The following is a 27247-nucleotide window of genomic DNA, read 5'->3' as shown; positions in this document are numbered from 1 at the left end:
CCAAGAGAGATGAAAACACAGATCCACATAAAGACTTGTACTCAAATGCTGACAGCAGCATTACTCATAATAACCAAAATGTGGACACAACCCAATTGCCCACCAATTAATGAGTGAATAAACAAAATGTGGTGTAGTCAAATAATGGAATATTGTTCAGCCATGAAACAAAGTGAAGTATTACTATACTGCTACCACTATGACGATACGAATGAACCTTAAAAAAATTAGGTCACATTACAGTAAACAGACATAAAAGGCCACTTATTGTGATTGCACTTATATGAGATATTGAGAGTTGGCAAATCTATAAAGTCAAAGTCGATTAGCAGCTGCCTAGGGCTCAGGGGAATGGATGAAATAAGGGAACTGGAAAGTGATAACTTTAAAGTACAGGTTTTCTGTTTGAGAGTAAATAACAATATTCTAAAAGCCACTGAATTATATATTTTGAGTGGGTGAATTATCTGACTGTGAAGTCTCTCTCAAAAAAGCTGTTAACAAAAAAATAAGCTAAAGTGACTTGGAAGCCCAAAACCTAGAGATATGCATTGGCGCTCTAGACGTTTCCTTCTGCAGGCACAGCTTCAAACACCTCATGGGAAAATTCCATTCTCTTCTAAGTCTACTTCTCCAGGAACTTTTTAAAGCCCTTTGTGTGTGTGTATCATGCTCGACAGTTTTATAACATGTTTTTCTCATTTGATATATAGTAATATACTTTCTTTTTATTATTAATATACTTTCATAGAAATAATTACAATTTTAATAATCACTTTTTATAACTATCATATCCTATTACATGATTATATGGCAATTTATTCAACAAATATCTTAAGACTCAACATTCTGATTGCTTCTAAGTTTTTCTCACATATAAAGTCTCCTAAAAGCTGGAGCAGCAATTCTCTGGCCTCAGAAGATTAAAAACAGGGAAAAGAAAGCCACTGCCTGCTTATTCAGAAACTTGAGAGATAAGAAGAATATGGTAAGAATAACAATGATTTTAAATTATTCCTGGTATTGCTAAACAATCAAAACAGCTTAGCTAATAAAAACTAGCTACTTCTTGTCACATAAAAGATCAAAACTTGGGGTGTGCTTACACCTTTAAAAGGCTATTTAAAAATTTCAAATAAGAAATAAGTTCTCACTGATGACATAACAAGCTGAGAGAAGATGGATCCAGGAGAAATTCTACTGGGCTGTGAAAAAAAATAATATATGTGTGTGTGTGTGTGTGTGTGTATGTATATATATACACCATAGTGAATGAAGGGGGAAGTGCAGAGTGGAGACCCGAGGCCCAAGTGTCGACCACTGGAGATTCACCCCCCCCCCCCCCAGAGGGGTTTAGGAGAGGAGATGGGTCAGTCAGGGTGCGATGTAGTACCGATAAAGAACATAGCTTTCCCCCCAGATCCTGGATGCTTCCTCTCCCCAACTACCATGATCTGAATTCTACCTTGCAGGGCTGGATAGGGCAGAGGTTGTACACTGGTGCATATGGGAGCTGGAGGCACAGGGAATCCAGGGTGGATGATACCCTCAGGACCAGGGGTGTGAGGGGTGATGCTGGGAGAGTGGAGGGTGAGTGGGTTGGAAAGGGGGAACTGATTACAAGGATCCACATGTGACCTCCTCCCTGGGAGATGGACGGCAGAGAAGGGGGTGAAAGGAGACTCCAGATAGGGCAAGATATGACTAAATAACAATCTGTGGATTATCAAGGGCTCATGAGGGAGGGGGAAGCGGGGAGGGAGGGGAAAAAAAAAAGAGGACCTGATGCAGAGGACTTAAGGGGAAAGCAAATGCTTTGAGAGTGATTAGGGTAAAGAATGTATGGATGTGCTTTATACAATTGATGTATGTATGGATTGTGATAAGAGATGTATGAGCCCCTAATAAAATGTTTAAAAAAAATGTTGAACACCTGGGAAAATTTTCAATGGCAGCCAATTTACATGTCTTTGATTACTATTGAGGCCATACCTATTTTCATATTTATTAACCATTTATACTTCTTGTACACAATCTTAGCCACAGCTTCATATATATTTTATGCTTCCTTTATAAAATTGGTTCATGAAAGCTCTTCACATGTTTATAATATTAACCTAATTTGTCTGTCCTATATATTACAAATATTTTTTCTAATCTGTCACGTATTTATAATTTTAACAGTATTTAAAGGTTTTACTTTTTAAATCTTTAAACAAACTTGCCACCTTTATGTGGTCTACTCTGATACTTTTCCTTTATGGAATTGGATGACTTTTTGTCCAATTTAGTTGCGTAGTCCTATTTTTACATTTAACTCTTTAAATTTATTGGAGTTTATTTTGAGTGGAATTTTTTGCGAAATGGGAATTTATATGTTCTTTGCAAATACTTACCCAGTTTTATTCAATGAACAATTTTATTCAATGAACAGTCCACTCTGTCTTCTAATGTCCTGTCTCTTTCTAGACTTCGCTAGCTCACTAATCTAGCAGTGAGAGTTCCTTGGCCCAACTCTTAAATGCATTTTAACATCCAGTACAGCAGTGCTGTTTCTATAACCTTATAGCTCCCTATTTTCTCTTTCTCTTCGTATTTCTAGGTAGGTTTCACCTGATATCCCAAAGTAGAGTGTTCCTGTGACATATTTCATAAGCCAAAATGGTATACAGTAATTACCACTAATGCATATAGGGAAATTTCTTTAGCATTCCAAAAATTAGCCTACCTAAATAAGACACCAAACCTAAAACAACACTGACATCAACTGTTGGGAGACACAGCTCAAAGCTATGCTGGCTGGGTGCTGAGAGACCGACTGCACTTCCCAGGAAGAAACTTAGCAATGCACGCTCATGCTTGAAGAGCAACCTGGCTCTTAAAAGGCTCACTGCAAAACAAATGCTAAATGCTGGTTTGACTTTTCATGTTCGTTTTTCAAGAATGTGAAAATCCTCTTCTGACTTTTTTGTTAGGAAAAATAGGTACAAATGCAGTTGTTTCATAAGAGTAAAGTTGCATAAAGCAAACCTTCAAAAAGCCAGGACTGCTGCATTTCCATCTGGCTGTCAGGGCACGACGAGAGGTGAGGCCACAGAGGTAAGGGGTAGACAGGCAGGGAGAATCTAGAAGGCCACAGTCAGGAGTTTGAACCGTATCCTGGAGGCCGTGGGCAGTCGCACAACAGTAACACAGAAGGAGCAACGTGTTACTGCAGATTAAATATGGGGGGACCAACTGGCTGTGTCAGCCACCCGGGTAAGAGATGACAGTGACCTAAACTAAGAGAATAGCAATGATGACGACGAGAAGTGCACATTACAAACCAGGGTCAGTGAGTAAATTTACGGGACAGTGATTGACTAACGGAGACAGTTTCATCATTCTACATTAAGTATTTTTCTGTTTTTCTTGCTCTACAAGGAACCAGGATTTCATCTGTATTTCACTTTAAAACAAAAACTTTATCAAGAGCAAATTATAAAACACTAACTATTTTAAAAAATCCAAACCCACTACCATCGAGTCGATTTCAACTCATAGCAATCCTAAGTAGGGTTTCCGAGGTCGAGAAACTGTATGGGCGCAGACTGCCTCATCTTTCTCTGGTGGAGTGGTTGGGGATAGGAACTGCTCACTTTGTAGTTACCAGACAGCACCGCCAACCGAAGAAAAACGCCATCTCCAAGAGATAACCAGTGTTTACAATGGGGTGTGTGTGTGTGTGTGTGTGTAAAGCATTTTTTCTTAAAAACCAAAACAGATAATTGAGGACACACAGTACTGAGTATGTCCTGCTTCTGTTCACTTACTTCTCTTGGTGCCCTTCTTTAAATGAGGGTCTCCAATCACTACGGTGATCACCAGAAATCAAGGCACACTCCCTCCTCACTGCCACATCCCATTTTAACAAGAGGTCGGTCAGTATTGACTACACAGTGAGCCACCAGCAACATTCTCACTTACAACATGGCCTGGTCACCCAGTGATCTTCCCAGAAATGGTAGAGTTACCTGAGTTTCAGTTGGGATCGCACTTCTCCATACTCCAGCTGGATGAGCTCATTGTAACAGGCCATGATGCTGGAGTTTTCAAAATACCTCTACAACAGAAAGGTGAAGTATGTGAATAAATATATATGCATCTATAAAAAATCATGTATTCAATAGAAATAATGCTGTTTTTGTTATTTAAAAAATCATTTTATTGGGGGTTCGTAAAACTTATCACAATCCATACATCCATCCATTGTGTCAAGCACATTTGTTGCCACCATCATTCTCAAAACATTCTCCTTCTACATGAGCACTTGGTATCAGCTCCTCACAAATAATGCTTCTTAATAAGTACTTCATCTTGGCAAATGAAATCTAAAATATACTTTATCATTAATGATGAACAGAAGATTACAGATGAAATTTATGGACACCAAACTAAATTTTTTTAAACTGTATTTTTAATATAGTTTAAGAATGTCTTTCTTTTATTGTCTTAAGAGGATTTGGATTGTCTGCATGGCACTGATAAAAGCTGAGGCTAAAGTATGGAGGAGACATTTGTTAACTAAAGTCCTATTGCTATTTAGCTTTTAGAATACTTTCACTTATTACGAGCATTATTTAATCCTCTGTAAACTTATGCAAGTTCAGAGCAAGCAAAAATAGGCAACCATTTCTATGTGCACCTGTATTTTATCTCAACTCAACCTCAATGGAGACAATAATTTGCTACCTGGTTGTTGTTAGGTATAACTGTGTCACAGGGACCCTATGTACAACTTCACAATCATATTATGTTTGAGACACACTCTAGTAGCCACAGTGTCAATCTATCTCCTTGGGGGTCCCTGGCGCTCTGTTTCACCAAGCATTATATCCTTTTCAGGGACTGGTCCCTTCTGATAACCTGTCTAAAATCTGTGCAATGAATTCTTGCCATACTTGCTTGTAAAGAGCATTCTGGCTATACTTCTGAGGCAGATTTTTGGTTCTTTTGGCAGTCCATGGTACTTTTTGATATTCTTCACCAACACCACAATTCTTTTAGTTTTTAATTTTTTAAATAATTTTATTGGGGGCTCATACAACTCATCACAATCCATACATACATCAATTGTATAAAGCACATTTGTACATTCGTTACCCTCATCATTCTCAAAAGATTTGCTCTCCATGTAAGACCCTGGCATCAGCTCATTTCTCCCCCTCCCTCCATACTCCCCCCTCCCTCATGAATCGTTGATAATTTATAAATTATTATTTTGTCATATCTTATACTGTTCATCTCCCTTCACCCATTTTTCTGTTGTCCGCCCCCCAGGGAGATGCTATATGTAGATCCTTGTAATCAGTTCCTCCTCTACCCCACCCTCTCTCTGCCCTTCTGGTATCGCTCGTCTCAGCACTGGTCCTAAAGGGATCATCTATCCTGGATTCCTTGTGTTTCCAGTTCCTGTCTGTACCAGTGTACATGCTCTGGTTAGCCAGATTTGTAGGTAGAATTGGAATCAGGATAGTGGGTGGAGAGGAAGAATTCAGGAACTATAGGAAAAATGCATGTTTCATCATTGCTATACTGCTCCCTGACTAGCTCATCTCCTACCTGCGACTCCTCCATAAGGGGATGTCCAGTTGCCTACAGATGGATTTTGGGTCCCCACTCCACACTCCCCCTCACTCACAATGATATGATTTTTGGTTCTTTGATGCCTGATACCTCATACCTTTGACCCCTTGTGATCACACAGGCTGGTGTGCTTCTTCCGTGTGGGCTTTGTTGCTTCTGAGCTAGATGGCCGCTTGTTTACTTTCAAGTCTTTAAGACCCTAGACACTATATCGTTTGATAGCCAGGCACCATTAGCTTTCTTCACCACATTTTCTTATTCACCTGCTTTTTCCTCAGCGATAGTGTCGGGAAGGTGAGCATCATGGAATGCTGGTTTATTAGAACAAAGTTTTCTTGCATTGAGGGAGTACTTGCGTGGAGGCCCAATGTTTATCTGCTACCTTGATACTAAACCTATACATATATACACATAGATCTATTTCCCTATCCTCATATATATTTACATATGCACATGTCTTTATTTAGACCTCTATAAATGCCCTTTGCCTCTTAGCTCTCTCCTCTATTTCCTTTGACTTTCCTCTTGGCCCACTAGCATGCTCAGCCTTTATTTGGGTACAGTAATTCCTCTCGCTTACATTGCCCTTGATCACCCCCTACCAGGTCTCCCACACCCTCCTCACCACTACTTTGGATCACTTGTTGTTCCCTTGTCCCTGGGTTTGTTAACACCACTTTTCCCCCCAACCCCTCTTTCCCATGTCCCCCCGAAACTGTCAGTCCCATTGTTTTCTCCCCCAGATGGTTCATCCAGTCTATCTTATTTAGACAGACCTGTGGAGATAATAACATGCACAAAAACAAGACAGAGCAAAACCAAGCAACGACAACAAAAAGCACATGACAACAAAACAAAATACAACATAACAACAAAGAAGAAAAGCTTGTAGTTAGTTCAAGGACTATTTGTTGGCCTTTAGGAGTGTTTTCCGGTTGAGTCCGTTGGGGTGACAAGCCCTGGCCCCAAAGTCTATTTTTGGTCTTCCCTAGGGACTTCATTGCTCTGTTCCCCTTGCTGTTCTGTTGCACACCCTTAGTGTTTTGCCTCGTGTGGTGGTGGAATCAGATCGGGTGCAATTCCCACACTGTGTCTCCAGTGTTGTCTCCTGTAGGGCTATGGGTTAGTGAGGGATGTCCTGTCTCATAGTGGGGTCAGCCATATGGTCTTTTCTGTGGATTGGCTGTTCTGAGCGGAATATTGTCCACAAGCTTGGTGGGCCAGGATGTGCTCCATTCTCTCTTCCTCCCCCTTCAATTGCTCCCATGTACTCTGATCAGACATGTGCCTCTCCCTGAGCTGCAGCTTCAGTTCTGCCCTCTGAAATAAATTCTTCTTGAGGCAGCTTTCAATGTAGTTGTGATTGGGGCTGGCTCCTCAGACCTCTCCACTGGTTCCTTACTCCATGCTGGCATGTTGCATTCACATCTTGGAGCACTGGGTTGAAGTCTGGTCCCTCTTTCCCTGTGGAGATATAAACAATACCCTCCCCTTGGGTGGATTAGTGCCCTAATTCCCCGCTACCCATTCTTTTTCATTTTTTTTCCTTTCCCCCCACAATTCTAATGCATCAGTTCTTCTCTAGCCTTATTGCATACATGTGGGGTGATTGAAAATCCCATGGTTTGGTACCAGGGAACCTTAGTCCCCAAAATAAGATTTTTGTTTTAAAAGATTGACAAATGTCTTTTGCAGATTTGCCTAATGCAATACAAGGTTTGATTTCTTGACTGCTGTTTTCCGTAAGTGTTGCTTCTGGATCCAACTCTAATGAAATCATTGACAACCTCAATATTTTCTTCATGTATCATGGTGTTACTTACTGGTTCTGTTATGAGAATTTTATTTTTATGGTAAAGTATAATCCATACTGAAAGCTACAGTCTTTGATCTTTATCAGTAAGGACTCCAAATTCTCTTCATTTTCAGCCAGCAAGGTGTGTTACTGCATACTGCAGGTTAATGACTCTTCCTCTAATCTTGATGGCATGTATTTCTTTATATAATCCAGCTTCTTGGATGATTTGCTCAGCATACATATCAAATAAATAGTGAAAGGATACAGTCCTGATACACATCTTTCCTGATTATAGAACCATGCATAAAAACCTTGTTCTGTTTGAATGACTGTACTCTTGGTCCATGTACAGACTCTACATGTGCATGTACATGTGCTGTTATGGAATTTCCATTCTTCTTCATGTTATCTATAACATGCTCCAATCCATCCCATCCCCAAAGGCATCTTCAAATGCCTCTGTATCATGAAAACTCAGGTAAAGTATCTTTCTGGGGTTCTCAGCTTTCAGTCAGGACACATCAGACTTCAGCAATGACAGTCCTTACTCCATGTCCTCTTGTGAATTTGGCTTAAATTTCTGGTTGTTTCCTGTTGGTGTTTTGCTGTAACCATTTTTTCAGTTATCTTAAGAAAAAATTTAGGAGCCCTGGTGATAGCGTGGTTACGCATTGGCACATAATGATCCTCATGGCTGGCAGTTCAATACCACCAGTGGCTCCACGAAGAAAGACCTAGCTTTCTACTCTCGTAAATAGGTTCAAAAACCAATGATGTGATGGCAATGAGTTGAGTTTTAAGAAAAATTTTAATTGCATATGATATTCATAATAATTTTGATAATTCTCGCATGCTTGAATCACCTTTCATTTGAATGGGACCAAATGTGCATCTCTTCCAGTCTTCCAAATTTCTAGGCATAGAAGAAGTGAGTGTGCCCAGCACTGCTTCAGTTTGTTAAAACAACTGGTATTTAATAAATTCCTGGAGCCTTGTTTCTTAACCAATGTCTTCACTGCAGCTTCAAGTTCTTCCTTTACTGATATTAATTTTGCGATTTTCTGAAATGACTAACCATCAACCCAATCTTTTGAATGTAGTGTTTTTGTGTATTCCTTTATCATCTTTATTTAATACTTTATTATGGTTTATGTGAAAATTTACAGGACAAATTCGTTCCTCAATCAACACTTTATATACATTTGTTGTATATAATGCTCTCAATGTAACAGCACTCTTCCCTCATTCCTGTATTCCCTGGTTACCTACTTCCATGTTCTCATCTTCTCTGCCCCCCCCCCCCCTTCCTGCCTTCAACCTTTGTATGGGGACAAATGCTGCTCTTTTGGTCTCATACGGTTGACTGGTCGGAGGAGCACATTCCTCAAAGGTGTTGTTTACTCTCTAAGCCGGTCCACTAATTGATTAACAAATGATCTCTGGGGCTGTTTCAGAGCCCCAAGGATGAAGGGCATGTAAGAATTTCCATCTTATTTTGGTGCTTTCTCCATTGTTCATTCACGCCCCCCGCCCCCAAAAGAATCCTTCAATATTGTAATTCAAGGCTGGACTTTTTTTTAGTAAATAATTTTATTGGGGGCTCTTACAGCTTTTATCACAATCCATACATCCATCCATTGTGTCAAGCACATGTGTATATATGTTGCCATCATCATTTTCAAAGCATTTCTTTCTAACTTGAGCCCTTGATAGCGCCTCATAGCGCCCCCCATGGACCCTTGAGAAATTATAAATTATTATTTTCATATCTTACATCGTCCGCTGTCTCCCTTCATCCACTTTTCTGTTGTTCACCCCTGGGGGGTGTGTGTTAATATGTCGATCATTGTGATCAATTCCCCTTTTCTGCCCCTCTCACCTTCCCCTTACTCTCCTGGAATTGCTATTCTCATTATTGGTCCTGAGGGGTTTTCTGTCCTAGATTCCCTGTGTTGTGGCCTCTTATTTGTTGCAGTGTACATGTGCTGGTCTAGTCAGATTTGTAAGGTAAAATTGAGGTCATGATAGTGGTGGGAAGGAAGCATTAAAGAACTAGAGGAAAGTTGTATGTTTCATCAGTGCTATGCTTTGGGTCTCCACTCCGTCCTACCCCCTCAATGTGTATCGTTCACATTGGTAATAATTTTTTGTTCAGGATCTTTGATGCCTGATACCTGATCTCATTGACACCTCATGATCACACAGGCTGGTTAGCTTCTTCCATGTGGGCTTGGTTGCTTCTCAACTAGATGGCCACTTGTTTACCTTCAAGCCTTTAAGACTCCAGACACTATATCTTTTGATAGCTGGGCACCATCAGCTTTCTTCACTACATTTGCTTATGCACCCATTTTGTCTTCAGCGATCATGTCGGGAAGGTGAGCATCACAGAATACCAGATTATTAGAACAAAATGTTCTTCTGTTGAGGGAATACACGAGTCAAGGCCCAATGTCCATCTGCTACCTTAATACTTAACATATAAATATAAGTGCATAGATCTATTTTCCTATTATATATATTTATATATGTACATGCCTGTATTCAGACCTCTATAAATGTCCTTTGCCTCTTAGTTCTTTCCTCTATTTCCTTTTACTTTCCTCTTGTTCCACCATCATGTTCCACCTTCATTCAGGGTTTAGTAATTCCTCACGGTTACATTGCCCTTGATTAAGCCCCACTAGGTATCCTACGCCCTTCTCTCCATCGATTTTAGTTCACGTGTTGTTCCTTTGTCCCTGGGTTGTTGACACGATCCTCCCCTCCTCCCCAACTCCCGTGTACCACCCCCCATCAGTCACATTGTTTTCTCTTCTGAATTGTTTATTCTGCCTATCTTATCTAGATAGACATGCAGAGAGACACTAATAAGGGTAAAAATAAGGCAAAGGAAGACAAAACAAACAAAATAACAAAAAGGAAAAGCCTATAAATAGTTCCAGGTCTGTATTTTGACCTTTAGACGTGTTTTCCACTTGAGTCTGATGAGGTGCCACACTTTGTCCCCAAAGTCTATTTTTCGTATTCCCCAGGGAATTCATTGCTTTGCTCCCCTTGCTGCTCTGTTTCATGTCTTTAGTGTTTGACCCCAGTGTGATGGGGTCAGATTGAGCACAAGTCCTGCACTGTGTGTCTCTAGTGTTGTCCCCTGTAGCTCTATGGTTCAGTGAGGGATGTTGTGTCTCATGGTGGAGCCAGACCTATGGTCCTCTCGGTGGCACTGGCTGCTCTGAGCAGGAATATCAAACTCTGGGCTTGTTGGGCCAGGATGTGTTCCACTCACTCTCCTTCTCTCTTCATTTGCTACTGTGTGCTCTGATCAGACATGCCCCTCTCCCCAAGCAGTAGCTTCAGTGCTGTCCTCTGAGGTGCATTCTTGGTGTGTGTGTGGGGGGGGGGTCACATAGTTGGGACCGGGGCTGGTCCCAAGACTGGACTTTTTTTTAGCTTGAGAAATAATGGACATGTTCCTTCCTTTTGGTTTTCCAGCTTCAGGTCTAGGTAGATTTTGTTATAATACTTTACTTTGTCTTCTCAAATTGCCCTTTAAAGTCTTCTATTTAGTTTTCAAACTTCATCATTCCTTCCAAATGCTTTAGGTCTTCTATATTCAGGATCAAGTTTGGTTCTCTTCTGACATCCCTTTTAAACATCCTTTCCTGCCTTCTTCACAAATGATGCTCTTGATAGTATTTCACAACTTATCTGGCCTTCAGTCTTAAGTGTTCAGTTCATCAAATCTATTTTTAAGATGGTTTGTAAATTATAGTGGGGTATACTCATGGTCATAATTTAGATCTTATGGGCATGTTTTAATTTTCTTGAACTTGAATGTGAGCAAGTGAAGATATGTTCCACACTCTACCCTGATCTTGCTCTGATTGATAACAATGTGTTTATCCATCTTTTCTTTTATAGATGTTTTCCATTTGATTTCCTTTTCATGTGTAGTTGACGTGAGTGATGTTAGAAAACATTATTTACACTAAGTTGTTGGTCTTTCAAAAATTTACTTTGTGATCTCTGGTGTCATTTCTTTCACCAAGGCCATATTTTCCAACAGATTGGTGGTAATTTGCTACTCTAAACACTAGCAACATCTCAACCAAGCTAGCAAATGATAATCTTTCACAGTTGAGGAACTGACAAAAGTTATAGACTGCCTAGTATTTCTTATTGCTGGGGTATAAATTCTCTTTTGATAACATTTACATAATGGAAACAATTCATTTCAACTAAAACAAATTACATGGATTCAAGAAGCACACATCCACACAACCAAATTATGTGTCCCATGAAGATATCTTAGTAGCCACTATGTTCTGTCACAAAGGTCCATTCAGATATAAAACTTACTTGTGAACATTTCTCACTGCCACTGAGTCAATGCTGACTCACAGAGATCCCCTGTGGATTTCTGAGACTGTAACTGTTTAAGGGAGTAGAAAGCCAGGCAGAGGTGCTGTTGGGTTCGAACTGCTGATCGTGTGAATTGCAGCTCAATGAATAACCACTACACCACTTCTTGTGAACTCATGCCTATTTCTGTGAACATTTCTTTGCTTTTATCTGCTCAATAAATAGATTACATTCTATCTGATTAAGGAAGAAGGTAAGGCCTAGGAGACAGGGCCCCTTCCAGAGTTCCTTCTGTTGCCAGTGCAAAGGCAGCTAGTTCATTTGAACAGTAGAGAGGGTCTTGTCTGCATGCTAGGAAACCCAACACTTCAGTCCCAAGTTCATGCCTTAAAAGTTGTATGACTCTAAGTAAACCACCTCAGAAAACCTGTTCCCTTATGTTGGAAATAAGAAAACGCTACTCCTACCTACCACAGAGCACTGAGAGGATGAAAAAGGCAATGTAACTACATATTGCTACATGAAGGACAAGAACAGCTACTGCCACCCTCTGGAGGAAAGGCAAGGGCTGTTGGCTATGGGCACAGTGATTTCATGCTGGCTAAAATATAAGTCCTCTCATCCTTAGAAGTCTCATGGAAGTGACACATCTACATATCTGCTGTGAGGAGAGGAGTCCTAGACCTGCACCCCTCCCCTGCTCAGCACAGATGCTACAAGAACACTGCCTGTCCACACAGGCACCTATTACTGACTCAGCAAGAAAACACGAGAGAGATTTTTTAGCATGGTATTTGTGCCACTGCCAGCAGTGAAAGCGTAAGGGCTTGAGACAATTAAGGGGTTTCCAGATGTCTGGAAGACTTGGTTCATGACAATGCACCTGGTCTGCAGGTCAGATCTTGGGACGGTGAGAAATGCATATGCATATTTCAACAAATGGCCACCCATGCATGCAACCATGGGCATGAAAGTACATACTTACTAAACATTTTGGATCCAAAGGTAGAACTCACTCACTGCCATCAAGTCAATTCCAACTCATAGCATCCTACAGCAACCTTATTGACCAGGTAGAACCACCTCTTTGGGTTTTCGAGACTTTAACTCAGGGGTCCTCAAACTGCGGCCTGCTGAGGACATTTATCCTGCCTGCCGGGCGTTTGTGCTCGTTTTGTTTTTTAATTCAAAATAAGATATGTGCAGTGGGGTCGGTGCACTCGGAGCTGTCGGGGTGTGAGAGCGGGACGGGAACCTGGTAGCACTATGTCTTTCTGCAGCTTCTCCGGGGGCGAGGTTTTCCAGAATCACTTTGAACCCGCTGTCTACGTACGTGTGTGCCAAGTGCGGCTACGAGTTGTTCTCTAGCCGCTCCAAGTATGAGCACTCGTCGCCGTGGCCAGCCTCCACGGAGACCATCCATGATGATCGCATGGCCAAGCGACTGAGCACATCAGCCTGATGCCTTTAAGGTGTCCTGCAGTAAATGTGGCCACGGGCTTGGCCACGAGTTCCTTAATGATGGTCGCAAGCGCGGGCAGTTCCATTCTGAATATTCAGCAGCTCCCTGAAGTTCATCCCCAAAGGCAACACATCTGCCTCCCAGGGGAAGTAAGCGGGCAGCCCAACCCCAAGCAGCCACAGGCATTGGTTACCCCCCCTTTAAAACTACAGCCTACTGACCTTCAGGCAGGGAGGGCTGGGTGGGGGTCGGTGTTTCCTGATGACCCTACCCCCTGGTGCCAGGATGGGTCTGAGGGCTGGTTCATCATGGCCTCTGAGGCTAGGACTCTGGTCTTAGGGTGTCTGTGTCTTGAAAGACATAACACCTTTGACTTCTCTCTTCAGCTTGGCGGTCCCTCCCTGCCTGTCTGGTCTCACCCTTATGAGCCCCAATTCCCAAAGGGGCTAAGTTGTGTGAGCAGATGCAACCACTACAATGCCAAGTCCCAGTCAGCAGCTCCAGCCCAGTCACTGTATGAATTGCTCTGGTCAAATCCTTTCAGACTCACCAGGGCACTGATGGTCTGGGACCTGCTGGGGCATGCAAGTCCATGGCACAACCCCTGAGCCCCAGGTCTCCATCTGTGTGAGAGAGCAGCCACTGATCCATGGTCTTCCTACCAGTCGCCAGTGGGGCCTGGGAAGTCTTGTCCCACAGTCTGTACCTGCCAAGCCTGCCCCAGGAGAGTACGTCCAGAGCTCCTGGTGGCGGCCTCACCCTCTCCAACTTTCTGGACTGATTGGCTGGAAACTAATAAAGCAAGGAGACCCAGCAGGCTGCCGTGTCCAATGACTGGGTCTGTCTCCACCCTTAAAAAAAATGTTCAGCGTGCATAGGAATTTGTTCATAGTTTTATTTTTTTTTAAACTATAGTCCGGCCCTCCAATGGTCTGAGGAACAGTGAACTGGCCCCCTGTTTAAAAAGTTTGAAGACCCCTGCTTTAACTATTTATGGGAGTAGAAAACCTGGTCTTTCTCCCAAAGAGCAGCTGCTGACCTTGTGTTTAACAGCCCTACATGTAACCACTAAAGTAAGGTTAAATCCTAACACATGTGACTAAAATATAGCATCTTGCTTCTACTATCTGGCCTCTCCTCTGATCTCTGCCTATGTTTTATAACATCTTGAATATTGTCTTTTCTGACTCTCCCCAGTATTCATTTATGTCTCAAGGATCTCAAAGGGCACAGAAGATGGAAAATGGGTATCAGGTCTGGAATCCTCAGGAAGCATGTTATCCCCTTTGCTTAGACATCAGTCTCCTCATCTGAACCCCTTCTCACAAGCAGGCAGAGTCACAAATACTGTAGACTTCCTGAGCCAATTCAATCCCTCATTCTCCTAAGTACATCATATCTACTGTTAGGACTTAAGCCCTACCTATTGGTCTTCAATTCCTGGCTGCTTCTTAGGATTATCTACAAGGCTTTAACAAACAATAACAATGTAGAGAGCCCCCTTCCCTACTGAATAGAATATCTCCCAGATGGAGATTTCTATTCCACATATTTCCCACAAAGATGAAAACGTCAGGTATTTGAACTGCAAGCCACATCCCATGTCTTGTAGGGACCCCCACGAGAATGTTTTACCTCTACCACAAACCTTGAAAACACCTAGAAGTTAAATGGCGAGATAATACTAAAATCGTCCTTCCGTTGCAAGAGCAAGCACTATGTGCTCTCAAAACCAAAACACAAAGTTAAGAGCCATCGAGTCGATGCTGACACTTAGCGACCCAAATGGACATAGTAGAGCTGCCCCTGTGAGTTTCCAAGACTAACTATTCATGGGGAATAGTATGCCCTGTGTTTCTCCCTCGGAGGAACTGGTGGTTTAGATCTGGTTTAAGTCAATTCTGACTCATAGTGACCCTACATCGGATATCCAAAGTATAAATCTTTATAGGAACAGACAACCTCATCTTTCTCCCACAGAGCATCTGATGGGTTTGCAATCAGTAGTCCAATGTTACCTGAAAGTACCACCAGGGCTCCTTTACGTCTGGTAAATAGATATAATTTTTTTTTTAAAACCACCGCAATGCTTTTCTTTTGCCCTAACGGTGAATTGCAGCATGGCTGGCATATCTATTGGGTTGCAGTTGTTTCTTCTTTGTAGTAGCTAGTTGAACTAGACACTATTGCTACTGTGTTATGTAGTAAATGGCGTTTACCACATACTCACCATTTTATTTGCCCTTCATTCACTTTTGCATCGCCTTCATTCTGTTTTAACTGCTTCCTTTAGGATGGATGACCTTTTGCGAAGATCTGCTAGTTATGAACCATCAGTTTTCATCTTAAAGTCTTTAGTTCATCCCATTTTTAATAGATGTTTTTGCTGGGTATAAAATTCTAGGTTGGCAATAATTTTCTTCTATGCTAAGAAATAAATATTAAGGAATAATATTAAGAATATTATTCCAAAAGCACTCATAAAGGTCAACAGACAGACCTGGAACTATTTATAGGCTTTCCTTTCATTGGGTTTTTAAAAAACCCTTTTTATCTCACCTCTATCCAGATAAGATAGGCAGGATAAACAATCCTGAGGAGAAAACAACAGGCCCAACAAGTGACCTAAAGTCAATGTTGAGGAGGGTGTAAAATGCCTGAGCAAGAGTAATTACTGGTAAGTGAAGGAAGGTTGAACATGATAGTGTGACCAGAGGAAAGTAAAAGGAAAGAGAGGAAAGAACTAGAAGGCAAAGGACATTAATAGAGGTGTAAATACAGGCATGTACATATGTAAATATATTTATACATAATTATAGGGGCATAGTTCTATGTACATATATTATATGTTAAATAAGAAGTTAGCAGATGGACATTGGGCCTCTACTCAAGTACTCCATTAACACAAAACACTTTGTTCTAATAACCTGACATTCTGTGAGGCTCACCTTCCCAACACTATCACTGAAGACAAAATGGTTGCATAAGCAAATGTGGTGAAGAAAGTTGATGGTGCTCAGCTATCAAAAGATATAGCATCTAGGGTCTTAAAGGCTTGAAGATAAACAAGTGGCCATCTAGCTGAGAAGCCCACATGGAAGAAGCATACCAGCCTGTGTGATCATGAGGTATCAATGAGATCAGGCATCAGAAGATCCAGAATAAACAATCATATTGATGTGAAGTGGAGAGGGGGTGGAGACCTAAAGTTCATCTGTAGACAAGTGGACATACCCTCACAGAAGAGTCACAAGGAAGGGAAAAGCCAGCCAGGGTGCAATATAACACCGAACATACAACTTTCTTCTAGTTCTTTAATGCTTTCCCTGTCCCCCTACTATCATGACCCCAATTCTACCTTACAAATCCAGCTAGACCAGAGCATGTACACTGGTACTGATACGAGTTCTCAACACACGGAATCCAGGACAGATAAACCCCTTAGAAACAATAAGAGTAGTGATACGATGAGAGTAGGTAGGGGGAAGGTGTGGTAAAAAAGGGGAAACTGATCACAATGATCTACATATAACTGCCTCCCCCCCACCCCCACCAAGGGAGACGAACAACAGGAACATGGGTGAAGAGAGACAGCAGTCAGTGTAAGATATGAAAATAATAATAATTTATAAATTATCAAGGGTTCATGAAGGAGGGAGGGTGGAGGAGGGAGGAATAAAATGAGGAACTGATATCAAGGGTTCAAGTAGAATGAAAATGTTTTGGAAATGATGGCAACATATGTACAAATGTGCTTGGTACAATTGATGTATGGATTGTTATAAGAGCTGTAAGAGCCTCCAATAAAACGATTTATTAAAATAAAAGAAGAACAATATTATTTCACTGTTTTCCACTGTTGTTGACAAACTATCAGCCTTGTTTTTTCAAGGTAATTATTTTTTCTTCTAATTAAAAAAAATTCTCTTTGATTTTCATATTTTGGGGAGTTACAATGATGTACCTTCTTTTTATTTACTTTTGATTTGCTACAATTTTTGAATCTGTGAACTAAAGTCTTTCACACCCTCAGTTCTGAAAATTCTCATTCACACTTCAAATACTTTGTCTGTCCCATTCTCTCTCTTTTCCTTCTGAAGCTCTAATTACACACACACACACACACACACACACACACACACACATATATATTTTAAAATCATTTTATTGGGGGCTCGTACAACTGTTATCACAATCCATCCATCAATTGTGTCAAGCACATTTGTTGCCATCATCATTTTCAAAACATTTTCTTTCTACTTGAGTCCTTGGTATCAGCTCCTCATTTTTTTTCCTCCCTCCCTCCTGAACCCTTGAAAAATTTATATTATTGTTATTTTTTCATGTCTTACACTGACTGATGTCTCCCTTCACCCACTTTTATGTTGTCCGTCCCCTGGGGTGAGAGTTATAGCTCCAATTATATTATGTGCTAAACCTTCACACTCTATTGTCAACAGCTCCTAACCTCACTATCTTATTTTCTATCATTATATTTCTATTCTACATCCTGAATAATTTCTGCTGACCTATTGACTAAGTTCAAAATTTTTCATTTATGTTTGAATTCTCAAAGCCCAAATTTATTGTTTAAAATTGGCTATACCACATTTTTAAGTTTTCTATTCCTTTCTAATAACTTTAAACTTGTGTTATCTTCTTTTTTTTACACTGATATATATAATTGCTTTACTATCCATATCTGAAAATGCCACGATCTGAAGACGATCTAGTTCTTAGTCATGATGTTATGACTCTGTGGATTTATTAGCTTTGACTGAGGCCTACCTATTTCTCTGCAACAGTTACTGTACTTGTGGAGGTTTTCTGAAGCCAAAGACAAAGGTGTCTTCCTTTGGGAAGGATTTGTATTTGCTTCTGCCAGGTACCTACCAATACTACTCTTCCATAACCACTTTAAATTAAACGCATAGCTTGAAGTTTCTTAACTATGTCACCGATGCAAATGTGAGCTAGAAATTTGCTTAAGGGTCAGTCTTCTTAAATTTTCTCCACCATGATTTCCAAGGCCTCATTTGTAAACTGACCAAAGCCCCAGCAGAATTCTGGCTTAAGAGAAATCAACAGATTGAATAGTGTTTGGGTTACCTTATTTCTAGAATCACAAGTCTAATAAAGCTATATACATACATACAAACATTATAAGAATATATGCCAGGGTATAAATGGTAACGAGTAAAATCATTAAAGGGGATTTTAATATGTTTAGAGGACTTTAGTAGACATTGCTTTCAGAGAACAAGAAAGTGTGATAGATTGTTATCTGGCTATAAAGTTATACCAAATCTAATAAAACACAAGGATTTTTTTTTTTACTTCCAATAATTCAATATTTTTGCTGGGCATCAAACTGAGAAAATCATTTCCCACGCTAAATTATACTTGCATAATAAAGAAGCTAGTACATACCCTTGTAAAGCCAGCGTTAACGAAGGGCAATACAGATGGTTCTTCTTTTTCCGTCCTTCAAAACAACATGGCAAAAATTAAGAGATTGTCTTTTAGCAATTACATCTATTTAATATGTAAAGATTTTTAAATAAATTAAATTGTTTATTTGCTTCCACTTTCAGTTTATTTAAAATTTAAAAAAAGGTCCCTCTTTCCCACCAACAGCTCAGGAGAAAAGTTTAAAGGACACAATTATTTCTTATCACTATTAAAACATGTAAGCTAAATAACATTTATTTCAAAACTGCCCTCTCATATATTTCTATTTTTTCTTCACTTCCAAATAAAAGATTTTGCCCACTCCTCTACAATTCAAATCTTCGTAGAAATCTGGAGTTAAAAGCCCCTAGGAAGATACCATTAGAAAAAAAATTTTTTTAGGAATGGAATTCCCTGACAGTTTGCCTGTTTCTAAAAAGGAGGTCTGGTAGTGTAGTGGGTTACTTGGTTGGCGGCTAACCACATCAGTTTGAAACCACCAGCTGCTTCTTGGGGAAAAGATGAGGCTTCCTACCCTCTCTGAAAGATGCATAGTCTCGGAAACACACAGGGGCAATTCTACTGTGCCGTACAGTGGTGCCATGAGTCCGAATTGACTACATGACAGTGAGTTTGGTTTTGGTTTTAAGTTTTTCCTATTTCTAAAGTAAGTGATAGTTCAAAATCACAGATGCCCTCTACATGAAGCTACCTGGAGAAGTAAATGAAATAAAAATAAATAAGGCCACACTTAAAAGAATCACGCCTGCAAATAATTATTCAACCATCTGAAAGAGCAAACATTACACTGACACTTGAATTTCAATATTGGAAAAAAGTAAAGTTTACCTGCGTACAACACCAACAATAACTGTGTTTTCTGAGATACTTGATTCTCTGATAGACCTTAAAACAAAACAAAGCAAAACATACATTGTAAAATAAACTTAAAACAATTCTGAAAAAAAGTTATACTATATATGAATTGTTGAATGGAAAACTGATCTGCTCTGTAAACGTCCATCCAATTCACAATAAAAAGGACTTTTTAAGGGTCCACTGACCTCCATCAAATAAAGAGGGCAGAGCTTCTGCAAGGGCTTTGCCTGTGGAATCCTGAGCTAACACGTCATAGTGTAAGACGAATACCGATTCCCGTATGCCCTTGTATGGAGCGCTGCTGCTGTAGTAATCATGTGTTGGGCTGTGAGCCACATGGTCAGCTGTTCAGGACCACCAGCAGCTCCAAGAGAGAGAGACCCCATACACAGTGATAGTCTCAGCAATCCAGAGGGGCTGCTAAGAGTGAGCCTTGGCTCTATGTTAGAGAGGGCATGCCCTTGTGCACAGCTACCCTTTGTCACCGTTCCCTAGCCAGTTTAGTCTGGCAATGCAACTGCACGCTTGGTAACAACTTCCATGGACTTTTGCTAAATCTGTGCCGTATCAGGTTTTTAAATTACACAATATTTTATACATTTGGAAAAGAATATTTTTAAATGCATGTAAATTTTACCCAAGTTAAGAAATAAAAATTACTTTCAGAAATGAATACACTAATTTTGGTAAAACAATTAAAGCTGGAGGAGGTGTACAAAGGAGAGGAAAAATTCTTTCACACTCTGGACTCACCTTCTTGACTAGTTGATCTTCCTCTCTTTTGGGGAGATAAAATCCTAATCAGTGGACTAGGATTAATTATAACAATTATGGAAGCCAAATATATCAGCTACATGAGATGGTATGCTTCCTACTTGTCTGGGTCTTTGTTCATCTAGTTGTTTCAGGTGGACACTTTCCCCTGCATGAGGGGGCTCTTTGTCCCTTCTTACCTACAGCAAACACTAGGGCACATGTATTATCATCACATGGTAATGGTCTCACTTACAGTAGGGAAGAAGGGGCAGGGGCAGCTCTCCCCTCCACTGTACTCTAAGCAGCATAAAGAATGAAGAAGTCTTAGGTTGAATTGATGCAACAACAATTCAAAACTGGAAAGTGTAAGATTATTTTCAGAAAGAACAGAATAAACATCTGATACTGGTGTTAGGTACCACCAAGTTGGTTCTGATTCAAGGGAAATCTTAAGTAAAACAAAATGGAACACTTCCCGTTCCTACACTATCTTTACTATGTTTGAATCCAATAGTACAGCCACTGTTACTTTATCAATCCTTCTCCTTGAGGGTCTCTCTCTTTTTTGCTGATATTCCAGTTTACCAAGCATGATCTCCCTCTAGGGCCTGGGACCTCCTGATAGCATGTCCAGAATGAGAGATGAAGAAGCCTCACCGTCCTTGCTTCCAAGTTGTAAAACAGCTGCTAGTTAAGGTGAAGAATGAGGGTGCCCAGTCCAGAAAAGTAGAAAGTGCTTCACTGAAGGATGAGACTCTCCACCCAGAGAGTGATTCAACCTTTTGGAGAAGCAGATTTCCAAGAGGCTATGGAGAACTAAAATCCAGCCAAGACACAGAGAGGGTAGAAATAAATGTGATCGAGAGGAGGAGAAGGAGGAAAAGAAATCACATTACTGAGGCTATGCAACAGCGTCCATTCACCTTCCACTGGAGGAAATCTGAAGAATTTTCAGGAAGAGAAACAAGCCATAGGAGGAGGAAGGGACTCAGCTTCTGGACCGAGGGAAGAAGAGACGGGGGATGGAGTGGAAGTGAAGGTGGGCAATAACAGGACCAGACCCAGCTAGCTCCACCAATCAGTGTGCTGGCTTCCAGGACAATGATATCCAGGATGTGACAGAGAGAAGCTATGACACACTGCATTACTTTAGTCCTGTCAGTAGAGGAAATGAACTATTCTGAATCACAGAACACAGAAAACTATTTGAATGTCTTTCTCAGTTCTCCCAAGGACAGTACATAGCTGCATGACTGTGCGGTTAATTCATTATACACAATGATGTGCAGGGGCAGGCAATCTACCTTTGCCAGGGCACTCTGCAGTGCCAGGACCAGGCTCCTTTGAGCTCATGTTTCTCAGCTATTATCTATACACCTGGTTTCTTACCCATGGTCTAAAATGAATGTTTGAGCTCTAGCCATAATGCCCCATTCCAGACTGCAGAAAGAGGGCAGAAGAGGGGCATGTACCCTCCCGCCAAGGACATTTTCCTTTTTAAAAAAAATTAAACCATCATTTTATTGGAGGTTCTTACAGCTCTTACAACAATCCATATACATCAGTGGTATCAAGCATATTTAAAAAAATAATTTTATTGGAGGCTCAGATAACTCGTATCACAATCCATACATCCATCCATTGTGTCAATCACATTTGTACATCTGTTGCCATCATCATTCTCAAAACATTAGCTTTCCACTTGAGCCCTGGTATCAGCTCCTCATTTGTCCCCTCCCTCCTCACTCCCCCATATCAAGCATATTTTTACATATGCTGCCATCATTACTCTCTAAACATTTACTTTCTATTTGAGCCCTTGGTACCAGCTCTTTTTTCCCTCGCTCCCTCCCCTTTGCCCCCCTCGTGACCACTTGATAAATTATGAATATTATTATTTTCATATCTTACACCTACTGTTCCCTCCCTTTTTCCATGCTTTCTGTTGTTCGTCCCCGTGTGTGTGTGTGTGTGTGTGTGTGTGGTTATGTGTCAATCATTGCAATCAGTTCCTTCTTCCTCCCCCCTCTCCCTATCTTCCCCTACCTCCTGGTATCACTACTCCCATTCCTATCCCTGGATCCCATGTGTCATGAGTTTTTTTTTAATATAAAATCATTTTATTGGGGTATCATATGGCTCTTATCACAATCCACACATCCTTTCATTGTGTCAAGCACATTTGTTGCCATCACCATTTTCTTTTTGCATGAGTCCTTGGTATCAGCTCATTTTCCCTCCCTCCCTCCCTCATGAACCCTTGATATTTTATAGATTATTGCTATTTTTTTATGTTTTACCCTGACCAATGTCTTCGTTTGTTCACTTTTCTGTTGTCTGTCCCCCTGGGAGGGAGTTATATGTAGATCATTGTGATCAATTCTCCTTTCTCCCCCTTACCCTCCTGGTATCACTGCTCTCATTATTGGTCCTGAGGGGTTTATTTGTCCTAGATTCCCTGAGTTTCCAGCTCTTAGCTCTACCTGTGTACATGTCTAGCCAGATTTGTAATGTAGAATTGGGGTCATGATAGTGGGGGGGTGAGGAAGCATTAAGGAACTAGAGGAAAGTTGTATGTTTCATCGGTGATATACTGCACCCTGATCGTCTCGTCTCCTCCTTGTGACCCTTCCGTAAGGGAATGAAGGTCATTTTTCTAGAAGATGCAAATACATTTCCATTGGCGAGCTGTGAGAAAAGATCAGGAATGCACTGTATTTTCTGGGTGACCACATACCATCTAAAAATCAGAAATCCTCTTCTCATGAAAATAAATATTGGGAGGTGATACCAGTCTCAAACCACACAAGGCAACTACCAACAGTCCTGATGATCATTCCAACACAGAATTGTGGGGGGCAAAGGCTTATTATGAGAACATCACAAAACTCTTTAATGAGTTAGCTTTTACAAAAACACAGAACCCAAACCCTAACCCTAATTTTAACCCTCATCCTCACACTCACCCTAACTATAATCCTAACCCTAAACCTAAACCGAGGTCAAACCCTAACCCTAATCCTAATTCTAATGCTAACGTTAACTCTAACCCTAACCTTACCCTAACCCTAACACTAACCCTAAACCTAACCCAAGGTCAAACACTAACCATAAAAAAAAAACAACTCCTTTACCCCTACATTGCCCCTGTTCTCTCTGTGGTGCAGAATGAAATTGCCTATTGAGAAGAATGTAATTTATAATGGTAAAAAGCATTTGCAGACCAAGGTGAATCAAGAGATTGAAAGAAATCATCAAGCATTGAGTCCAATCTTGCTTCAGCACCAACATGAACTTGAATTGTTAGCAGTGCTTTACTTCTACCAGCTCCTCTTAGAAAAATGTCCCTTTAGTTTACAGTCCTGGTCCTATTGCACCCAGAAATATTTCCTCATTTCCTCTGAGTACCCTAAACATATTTCTCAAAAACTCACTGGTTTCTTGTCAAAAATAATCTTTTTATTCCTAAGAAGTCTCCCCCTATCACTCCATTATGTTATGTTAACTTTTTGGAGGTTCTGTTCTTTATTATCCTGATTATTCAACTCGGAGCAGAAACAGCATCTAGCCAGGCTAAGAATGGGCCAAAAGAGAGGGTCAGAACTATTTGTACCACTTCTTTACCGCACGCTCTGGCGTTAGCAGATGTCTTCCTGTGGAATCTAGGCCTGCAATCAGTTCAAAGGGTGCAAGTACAGGTTCAGAGTGTTGCCAGCCTGGCATTTCTGCAGCCTGTCTCTGCCGTACACAATGGACTCCCACTCTGTTCACTCCAATCTCTCAACTCAGCCCAAGAAACTGATGCTCTGTGCTGTTCTGTGAACACAGTTATATGGGGAGGATTGTTCACAGGCTCCTATGTCTCTGCCCCTTCTTACAACATGGTAGGAACATTGGTAGGAAACACTACATCTCTGTCTGTCTACCTCTGTTCCTTGTCTTCTGTTTCCGGATATCGAAAGTAAATGAAGGGAGACAGAGGGCAGGCCTCTAGTCAGCTCAAGAAGTGTAGCTGCTCAGCTAGAGCTTTAGCCAATGCATCTCCAGCATCTTAAGCTGAGTACAGAATGACGGAAAGCCTTTTCAGTTTCAGAGAAGGATAGTTCAGGAGCAAGCTTCATAATTAGTTTTCATGATATAACAGATATTGTCGGAAGCCCTGTCTTTCTCTGTTCCCCCAGCTTCTAACTAAATCTCTATCATCTTTATCTTTGTATTTTTTTTTTGCTGTAGTTAACCTTTACCTCTTAATAGCTTTGTGGATTTTTTAATAGGAAGTTAGGAGACACTGATTTCAGGCACTGTGTGGATGATCTAAAACACCTTCGCTAACATGCCTTTGCAATTCAATTAGCTGCCAGAACGATCTTTCATTCTGGTCTTGACACTCAGCTGCATAGAACAGGTCAGTGTTTCAACTGCCAAGAGTGAAGCCCAAAGCCTGTGGGTTCAGCACACAGGCCCTTGTGATCTGCCTTGTTTGTTGCTCCAGCCTCTCCATCAAGCATGCTCCACACTTGCCTGATCCAGCAACCATATACAACCTGCAGAGGAGGCCCGGACATCCTGAGCTCACTGATTCCTGTTCCTACACATGCAGCTTCTTCTATCTAGAAAGACCTTCTCTACATTTCTGCCCTTCAAATTCCTGCTAAATCTTCAGAACTCAATCCAATTGTCTTTTGTGAAGCCCTACTAACACAGGCACTCAATGTCGGTCCTATGGGGGAACTTACTAACATTATTTGCTTACTTTGCCACCAAAGCATTAGCTCCTCAGGGGTAAGAACCATGTCTTAGTCATATGTACTACCAGTACCAAATACAACATCCAGAAATGAGAAAACTTGCACCGCAAGGATTTTAAACTGACAGGTTTGGAAAGTCTCACAGACACAAAATAACTGGCCTTCAGCAAAGCATCTTAAGAAGTTCCCAATGCCCTCAATAGAGAAAGAGAAATGAATGCTGTCACCTGGGTCAGCAACTGATGGAAATTCAACCAAAGGGGTGTTGATTTGGTATCTCCAAAGGAGGAGGAAGACAGAACAGGGCTACGGTCTTGTGAGCTGGGTAGGTCTGCTGAGAGGGCAAGATAGTTCAGGAGGGAAGCCCAAAAAGTCTCCTTGAAGAAACAGTCTATAACGGACCGGTATCTTTAAAAGGGATGATCTTAAGGGAGACAAACCAGGTAAGGACCAGAATGCAGATGAACTGATCTTGGATTTAAAACAACAACAACAACAAAACAACGTCAGGGCCTACTCTTGCCCCTAGAAAATTCACAATGGCACCAGGCCTCTGACCCCAGTTCTAAGAAATGAGGACAATGTGGTGGAACAGCACCAGGAATTGAGAAAGCCTCGGCTCTGACTCAACTCTCAGACAAGAAGGTGGATCAAGAGCTGCCCTTGTAAATGTATGTCCTGGCACTGTAGGTTAGGCCTTAAGCTCCTAACCGCAAGATCAGAGATTGAAATCCATAAGCAACTCTGAGGCTGTTTGTTTCTGTAAAGATTAATAGTCTCGGCAATCCTATGTAGGGTTGCCATGAGTCAGAATTGACTTGATGGCAATGGTTTGGTTTAGTGGCACTGAAAAAGGTGGCTTGGTAGCATAATGGTTAAGCTCTGGGCTGCAAATTCAAAGGTTGCTGCTGGTTCCAATATACCGGCGGGGAGATCATGGTGGATCCTAAACCGAATTCACTGCCATCGAGTCAATTCTGAGCCATAGCAACCCTATAGGAGAGGGTTAAACTTCTCTGTGGGTTTCTGAGACTATAACTCTCTTTACAGGGGGCAGAAAGCCTCATCTTTCTTCTTAGGAGTGGCTGGTGGTTTCAAACTGCTAATCTTGTGATTTAGCAGCCAAACACATTACTCACTGTACCACCAAGGCCACACTCCTAAAAATCACAGCCTAGACAACTCTCTGTATGCAGACTCACTCTGGGGCTGACTAAATAGCTCATAACAACCATGTGACCCTGGGGCCATATCTCTCAACACGAGGGCGAATGTCTGGTTATCAGAACTTTCCATTGGCAAATCCAAAATCCCAGCAGAGTCTGGATGGGGGAATGATGGGGACTTTGTGGATGAGATCATATACCTGGCATTTTATATTTTACTAAAACTACATTCAGTGTACATCATGTAAACAGTTTATTCAACTTTAAAAATATACTTAAGATCTTAATAAGTATATTTTTAAAGTTGAATAAACTATTTACATGCTAAAAGCTGCAATAGTTATAAAATGTGCTATTTGTGTGAGATTTTTACTGAGTATTATGTAGCATTCCAGGCTGCAGAGTGTGGTCCTTGATCTTCAGGATGGACTACAGACTTAAGTGTGAATTATACCTCAGTAAAAACACAAAAATGCTCACACCTGGACTGTGGTAGTTACATGATTTCAGATCCACTTGACATGTAAGGGTGGAGTCTAGCCTGTCAATCAGGTCATAGCCTGATGGTGCCTCCTTGTGACCCTCAAAAGCAGGGTCCCTGGGAACCCCCCTCCTCCCATAGCTTCACCTTCCTGATGTACTCAGAGAACTGTCAGAGACACAGCCATTGGATCCAAACAACTCTGCACTCGCTGGCCTGTGATCTCCCTTCATTCTGCATCATTGCATGTGGCTGCGTGAGTCTTTAGAGGGATTTATGGACTAGTATAGGACTTAGGGACTTGTTCTGGACTGGGCTGGGGGATTTGCTTGCTATATAATTAGCTCTTGATATAAAGCTCTCTCTTACACATACATGATGTCACTAAATTTGTTTCTCTATTCAACCTGGCCTAACACATGGACCAATAGAAAACATCATAATAAAAGGAGAAACGATTGAAATTGTCAAGGATTTAATTTTACCTGGATCTATAATATATGTTAATGGAAGCAGCCA

The 27247-nt window shown here is 41.0% G+C and overlaps 1 protein-coding gene and 1 pseudogene across 1 annotated transcript in view; one reads left to right on the top strand and one right to left on the bottom strand.

The window, feature by feature from the left end:
* PDE8A (phosphodiesterase 8A) overlaps positions 1 to 27247 on the bottom strand; it is a 178777-nt gene that overhangs the window by 63220 nt on the left and 88310 nt on the right. The window contains exons 4-6 of the mRNA XM_075558040.1: positions 19548 to 19604; positions 18678 to 18732; positions 4014 to 4102 (exon numbers count right to left, since the gene is read on the bottom strand). Coding sequence (XP_075414155.1) covers positions 4014 to 4102; positions 18678 to 18732; positions 19548 to 19604 — 201 coding nt within the window. The remainder of the gene's footprint in view (positions 1 to 4013; positions 4103 to 18677; positions 18733 to 19547; positions 19605 to 27247) is intronic.
* LOC142456340 (methionine-R-sulfoxide reductase B1 pseudogene) lies at positions 13052 to 13400 on the top strand (annotated as a pseudogene).

Source organism: Tenrec ecaudatus, chromosome 9, assembly GCF_050624435.1.
Source record: "Tenrec ecaudatus isolate mTenEca1 chromosome 9, mTenEca1.hap1, whole genome shotgun sequence".
Lineage (NCBI taxonomy): Eukaryota > Metazoa > Chordata > Mammalia > Afrosoricida > Tenrecidae > Tenrec > Tenrec ecaudatus.
Note: the sequence above shows the minus strand (reverse complement) of the source record. Positions and strands in the feature narration are given on the sequence as shown.